Source organism: Athene noctua, chromosome 31, assembly GCF_965140245.1.
Source record: "Athene noctua chromosome 31, bAthNoc1.hap1.1, whole genome shotgun sequence".
Taxonomy (NCBI): Eukaryota; Metazoa; Chordata; class Aves; order Strigiformes; family Strigidae; genus Athene; species Athene noctua.
Genome location: NC_134067.1, coordinates 1,451,011 through 1,456,926, shown reverse-complemented (window position 1 = coordinate 1,456,926; position 5,916 = coordinate 1,451,011). Strand labels below are relative to the sequence as shown.

General features: G+C 66.0%; 2 protein-coding genes across 3 annotated transcripts; both read right to left on the bottom strand.

The window, feature by feature from the left end:
* Nucleotides 1-351: 351 nt before the first annotated feature.
* Nucleotides 352-2,634, bottom strand: LOC141972139 (vascular cell adhesion protein 1-like). Of its 2 annotated transcripts, XM_074929947.1 has the most exons (5): nt 2,099-2,634; nt 1,385-1,648; nt 1,007-1,291; nt 658-918; nt 352-539 (listed from the first exon to the last, which is right to left on the bottom strand). In XM_074929947.1, exons 1-5 carry the CDS (start codon nt 2,157-2,159, stop codon nt 403-405), a joined length of 1,008 nt encoding a protein of 335 aa, XP_074786048.1. In that variant the 5' UTR covers nt 2,160-2,634; the 3' UTR covers nt 352-402. The 2 variants fall into 2 exon arrangements, with proteins under 2 accessions (XP_074786048.1, XP_074786047.1); XM_074929946.1 differs by lacking the exon at nt 2,099-2,634 and having other exon boundaries at nt 1,385-2,092.
* Nucleotides 2,635-3,102: 468 nt separating this feature from the next.
* Nucleotides 3,103-5,916, bottom strand: MRPL4 (mitochondrial ribosomal protein L4). Its single transcript, XM_074930101.1, has 9 exons — nt 5,802-5,916; nt 5,635-5,683; nt 4,962-5,133; nt 4,800-4,851; nt 4,114-4,231; nt 3,917-4,023; nt 3,703-3,812; nt 3,507-3,577; nt 3,103-3,406 (listed from the first exon to the last, which is right to left on the bottom strand). The coding sequence occupies exons 1-9, from the start codon at nt 5,874-5,876 to the stop codon at nt 3,261-3,263; spliced, it is 900 nt and encodes a 299-aa protein (XP_074786202.1). The 5' UTR covers nt 5,877-5,916; the 3' UTR covers nt 3,103-3,260.

The window sequence follows — 5,916 nt, the reverse complement described above, 5'->3', positions numbered from 1 at the left end:
CCATCACACGCTCGCTGTGAGCTCCAAGCCCCCACTGCACACTCGTCGTGAGCTCCAAGCCCCACTGCATGCTCCCTGCCAGCTCCAAACCCATCAGGACAGGCTGAGGCAAAGGCAGGCCTCATAGCGTCCCCCTTGAAGTCCCTCTGCCCTTCTGCTAATGAGGGCAGATCATTAACGCTCAGCCACGTGAGTGCCAGGAAACGGCCTCATTCTAGCTGTGCCCAGACCTGTCCCAGGATTTCCCCCTCGGAGACAAATCTGTGCCAGAAGCGATGCTTGGAACCAGCGCCCCATGCGCCGCCCGCACCGTGTCAGCAAACCAGGGCAAAGTGGGAAAAACACATGGCGAAACAGAGAAGAATCATTCTTTGCTCCCACATCCAGCCCGGCCGGGCAGGATTAGCCGGGCTGGGATCCAGCTGGCAACAGATTCCAGCCTCGGGAACGGTAAAACCACCACAAAACGGCGAGAGCGGCCAGTACAGTGACCACGGCCAAGGCCACGGCCACCGGGACCACGGGGCTGCGGGAGGATCCTGCGGGGAGAGGACGGTGCTGAGTGGGGTGTTGCCGCCGCCAGCGCGCCGTGCCGAGCCCTCAGCGTGACCCCAGGCCCCGGCGCGGGCCCGGGTGCCACCGTGGGCACCCCCTGACCTTGGAAGAGGAGGTTGATGCTGGCAGTGCCGGTGCCGTAGGGGTTCTCGGCCAGGCAGCGGTAGGTGCCGCCGTGCTCCCGGAGGGCGGCTGCGACGGTGACGGTGGCGCCGCCGTCCCGCAGCTCCCAGCTGGCGTTGGTGGGCAGGTCCCAGCGCAGCTGCGGCGGGGGGTTCCCCTCTGCCCGGCACGTCACCGTCAGGTTGTCACCGGCGGCGAAGACAGTGCGTGGTGCCCACACCCGGACGTCGTAGGGGGCAGCTGAAGAAGTTGGGGGGAAAACGGACAGGGAGGTGTCACCCAAAGCTGTTTGCCCCCTCCCCAGCCCCTGCCGTGTCCCCCAACTCACCCCAGACTTGCAGCGACGTCGCGGCGCTGGCGTTGACCGTACGGTGCCTGAGCTGTAACGTGGCCTCACACGTCACCTCCTGGCCGTGCTGCTCCGCCTGCGCCGTGAAACTCAGCCCCATGGAGGGACCCGGGTGGGTGCTGGGGGGGAGCCTCCCACCCCACAGCGTCAGAAGGAGATTTGGGGGGTCAGGCGGGGCCACCTGGGCATCCACGGTGCAGGTGACACGTGCCTCTTTGCCAGCCACTGCGTCACCCTCCAGTTTAATTTGGGGGGACCCCAACCCTGCGGGGAAGGACAAGGGGAGCGGGAGGGTGCTGGGAATCCCACAATCCCCCCCCGCCGCCACAGCCGTCCCCGCCGTGCCGCAATCCTTACGGTAAGCGTGGAGGGTGGTGGTGGTGACATTCCGATACTGCCCATAAACGCCGAAGCAGCGGAGCTCCAAGCGCCAGTCGGTGACATTGGGGATGTCAAGGGACACCCAGCCGGGTCCCTGCGCCCCCAACTTGGTGACAGAGACCTCCCAGTCCAGCCGGCTGTAGTTATGGCAAGAACTGGTGCAGTTGAAGAGGATGGAGGTGCCAAACTCCACCGTCGGTTCCTCAGGGGAGATGGACACCCGGCAAGGCCCGGGGTGCGCTGGGGGAGGGCACCCCGTTACAGCAGGACCCGGTTGGGGTCCCGGTACTAGGTGTGACTCCCCCAAAACGGCACCGGAAGGGGATCTGGTATCTGTTAACCAGGCCCTGCCCCAGATATGGTCAAGAAAAACAACCGTTCCCACGTCCGCATCCGCCGGGCCGTGCCCACCCCCACTGTACCCCAAAACCTGCATCGGCTGGGGGGGGGGGGGTGGGCGGGCACCGGGACCCCCCTTGGGATCCCCTAAACCACCCCCAGGTTCTTCCACCGCCTTGGGCCGTCCCGTGGGATCCTCTAAACCTCCCTCAGCCTCTCCCACCGCGTCACCTTCCGGAACCCCACACGTGGGACCCACCCACCACAGCAGGAGGGTCCCAGCGTCCCCCAGTTTCCCCCTCGGCCAAGCCTGGGAAGGGCAGGGCCGGGGGGGGACGCCCCAAAACTCACCTCTTGGCAGGAGGAAGCAGAACAAGACCACCACCCCACCCCAGCTCTGGCAGGGATCCATCCTCCCGCGCTGCGGCGGTGCCACTGGCCAGCGAGGAAAAGGCTCTTACAACATTTCCTCTGCAAGCGGCCGCCGCCTTCCCTGGATGTGAGGGGTTGCGGGGGGGGCCGTGGTGGGGGGCAAAAAGGCCAGAACCTCCTTCTTCTGCCTCTCTGGTGACACCCCGAGACCACGGTGAGAAAAGCTGCCACCAAACACACCGAGGGCAGCTGGATCCACGTGTTGGGGGGAGGAGAGGGAGGCAGCAGTTCCGGCGGGGGGGGCCAGGCTTTGTGCTGTGGTTTGGGGGGACACACACACCCAACATACCCCCCTGCCACGGTGGCCCCAAAAATCCCAGCCACCCACAGACACGGATTCCACACAGCAGCCCCCTACTACTGCAAATATGGGGGGGCTGGAAAGGGGTCACAAATATGGGGGGGCTGCAAAGGGGCCACAGATATGGGGGCCATAAATATGGGAGAGCTGTAAATATGGGGGGGGGGGGCCTGGAAAGGGGCTGCAAATATAAGGGGGCAGGAAAGGGGTCAGAAATGGGGGGGCTGGAAATATGAGGGGGTTGGAAAGGAGCTGCAAAGGGGCCATAAATATGGGGGGGCTGGAAAGGGGCTGCAAATATGGGGTGACTGGAAATATGGGGGGGCTGGAAAGGAGCTGCAAAGGGGCCATAAATATGGGGGGGGGCTGGAAAGGGGCTGCAAATATGTGGGAGGCTGGAAAGGGGTCACAAATATGGGGGGGGCAAAAAAGGGGTCAGAAATATGGGGGGGCTGGAAAGGGGCTGCAAAGGGGCCATAAATATGGGGGGGGCTGGAAAGGGGCTGCAAAGGGGCCACAAATACGAGGGCTGGAAAGAGATCACAAATATGGGGGGGGGGCTGCAAAGGGAGGTGGGAGCAAACACACACACACCCCCCCCAGCACAAAGAAAAGCAACAGCTGGGAGAAACGTCCCTTTAATGGCCACGGCAGCACGTGGCGATGCCCCAAAAACCCCTCCCGAGGGATGGGGGCCAGATCCTGCCCTGGGGGGGGGCTGGATCCTGCCTGGGGGGGTCCAGATCTTGCCCAGTGGGGTCTCACCCTGCCCGGGGGGGGTCAGGGGAAGTCGCTGTAGGGCATGGAGAAGGGGTAGAGTGGTGAGTAACGGGTGTCATGCCACAGCAGCTTCTTCTCCAGGAAGGTGACGGTGTCCAGCGTGAGCACCAGCGTCCTGTGCTTCAGCATGCTGTGCACGTTGAGACCTGCGGAGGCACCGGGGGGGGGCGTTGGGAGGGTCCCCGGCAGGTTTTGGGGGGTCCCCAACAGGTTTGGGGGGGGGCCAAGCCACCACAGGGCTCTCACCTATCGCTGGGATCAGGTTGATGGTTTTCAGGCCGGCTGCCGCGGTTTCGATGTTCTCTGGCATCTCGTTGCTGGGGAGAAATGGGTGAAATTTGTTTTTTTTGGGGGGGGGGGGGGGGGGGGGGGTCATGCACCCCCCTGGAACCCCCCAGCAGTGCTGCCTGTCCCTGGGGCTGCCTACGCTGCCTGTACTCACACATCCACGATGAGGACAGAGCGGCCCCAGTGCCGGTACTGTGCCAGGTCCAGCAGATACTGGGGGTCGGCGGTGGGGATCTCTAGGTTGTCGACGATGTGCAGATCATCCTGTAAGGAGGTGGGGGACATTGTTGATGAAATGGGGAGGGGGGGGCCCTTACAGTATCCCCAACCCCCCCAGGAGCCCACCCAAAACACTGAAGACCTCGTACCTGCATGAGCTTCACCGTCAGAGCCACCTTCAGCCCCAGCACCCGCACCTTCATGGGCAGCATGTAGTAGTAGCTGGTGGGACCCCGCGGCCCGTGGGCGATTCCCCCTGTGAGGGGGGTCCTGGCTCAGCGTGTCCCCACCCCCCAAACTCGGCCATAGTCCCCCCACCACGTCTGGGGGTCCCCCAGCCACTCACCCCCGCGCCACAGGGGCGAGCGGATGCTGCCGTGCCGGGCCCGGCCCGATCCCTTCTGCGGCCACGGCTTCCTGCCGCCCCCCCGCACCTCCGCACGCGTCTTCACCTTGGCGTAGCTCTGGGGGGGGCCGGGGGGACACACCGGGACAGTTGGGGACACACATACACACACGGGGACAGGCCCCTCGGGAGCCCCACAAACCACCACCCGCCCCTACAGGGAGGGGACCCCGGAATTCTGGTCCCAGCTGCCTCCTCCGTGGCAAGGTGACAGGCTGCTGCCCTGTGCCCCCCCAAACCCTCCTCAACCTCCTCTTTCCTCCCCAGACCACCCCTCTGCCCCCCAGACCCCTCTGTGCCCCCCCAAACCCTCCTCAACCTCCTCTTTCCTCCCCAGACCACCCCTCTGCCCCCCAGACCCCTCTGTGCCCCCCCAGACCCTCCTCAACCTCCTCTTTCCTCCTCAACTCCCTCTCTGACCCCCCCAAATCTCCCTTCCCCTCCCCAGAGCCCCGCTCTGCCACCCGACCTCCCCTTCCCTTCTCCTGCCCCCCCCAGACCCTCCCTTAGCCCCCCCCAAGCCTCCCTCTTCCCTCTCCCTCCTTCTGTCCCCTCCAAATCTCCCCCTGCCCCCCCAATCCTTCCCCTGCCTCCCGCTCAAATGTGCATCCCCCCCTCCAACTCACAATCCTCTTAAAATTCTTCTGCCACATCGCCACCATGTGCAGGATGTCGAGCCTGCAGGAGACAGGGGACACTCAACCAAGGGACACCCCCGCACACACATTCGGGGGGCCCCCACGTCCCCAAGGGCTCCCCCCATGCCCCAGCAGCCCCCCCAGCCCCACCTGGGCCTGACAGCGAAGACACCGGGGTGGAGGTCGGTCAGGCCCCGGCGTTCATCGTCGTGGTGCCGCAGTGATTCCACCCAGGCCTGCATGGGGGAGCGGTGGGGGGGGACGGGGACGCTGCAGGCCCGCAGCACCGGGGATGGTGACAGCGCTGGCAGCAGCAGCTTCTCTGGGGGGGGACACATCAGAAGGGACAGTAGCAGCTTCACCTGGAACCTCGGGTGGGGGGCAGTGGAGGGTCCCAGACACCTCACCCCCAAAGACACCTGTCCCCGCACCCTCAGGGTGGTCCTGCAGCCCCGGTCCCTGGGTCACCCAGTCCCCGATGTCCCCAGGATGTCCCCAACACTATAGCCACTCATCCCCGATGTCCCCGGGATGTCCCCAGCCCCATGGCCACCTAGTCTCTGATGTCCCCTCTTCCCTGACCCCACAGAAACTCTTCCCCACTGTCCCCAGGATGTCACCACGGCCCTGGCCCCACAGAAACCTGTCCCTGCTGCCCAGACTCTTGTCACCCCTGTCCCTAGTGTCCCCTGCCCCACAGACACCCACCCCACCGTCCCGGTTGTCCTGACCCAGACCGTGCCCGTCCCCGATGTCCCCAGGACGACACCGGTCCCACGGACACACCCCCCCACCCCCTGCTTTACTGTCCCGGCGGACTCACCCCTGCGGGGCTCGGGGGCCGCGGGGGGGGCGGCGGGGACGGACGAGACCTGCGGGAGAGGGACGGTGAGCAGAGGGGAGAGGACGGGGGGGGTGGCGGCGGCCTCCGGCCTCCCCCCGGCTCCTCCCGGCCACCCCTCGGCCCCGGTCCTCGGCCCCGGTCCTCACCCCCGCGGCCCCGGGCCGGCCCCGGGCCCAGGCCCTGACGGCGGCGGCAAGGCCGGGGCCCCCCGCACGGATCATGGCGGGAGCGCGCGGCCGGCGCGGCGCGATGACGTCACCA

Excerpts from the sequence above, each read along its gene's own strand:
- LOC141972139 (XM_074929946.1), bottom strand. The coding sequence starts at position 1,844 with ATGCAGGTTTTGGGGTACAGTGGGGGTGGGCACGGCCCGGCGGATGCG. Across the intron at positions 1,292-1,384 it reads CACCACCCTCCACGCTTACC|GGTTGGGGTCCCCCCAAATT; the intron begins GTAAGGATTGCG and ends CCTTCCCCGCAG. Across the intron at positions 540-657 it reads CATCAACCTCCTCTTCCAAG|GATCCTCCCGCAGCCCCGTG; the intron begins GTCAGGGGGTGC and ends CTCTCCCCGCAG.
- MRPL4 (XM_074930101.1), bottom strand. The coding sequence starts at position 5,876 with ATGATCCGTGCGGGGGGCCCCGGCCTTGCCGCCGCCGTCAGGGCCTGG. Across the intron at positions 5,684-5,801 it reads GCCGGCCCGGGGCCGCGGGG|GTCTCGTCCGTCCCCGCCGC; the intron begins GTGAGGACCGGG and ends CCTCTCCCGCAG. Across the intron at positions 3,813-3,916 it reads TGACGGTGAAGCTCATGCAG|GATGATCTGCACATCGTCGA; the intron begins GTACGAGGTCTT and ends ACCTCCTTACAG.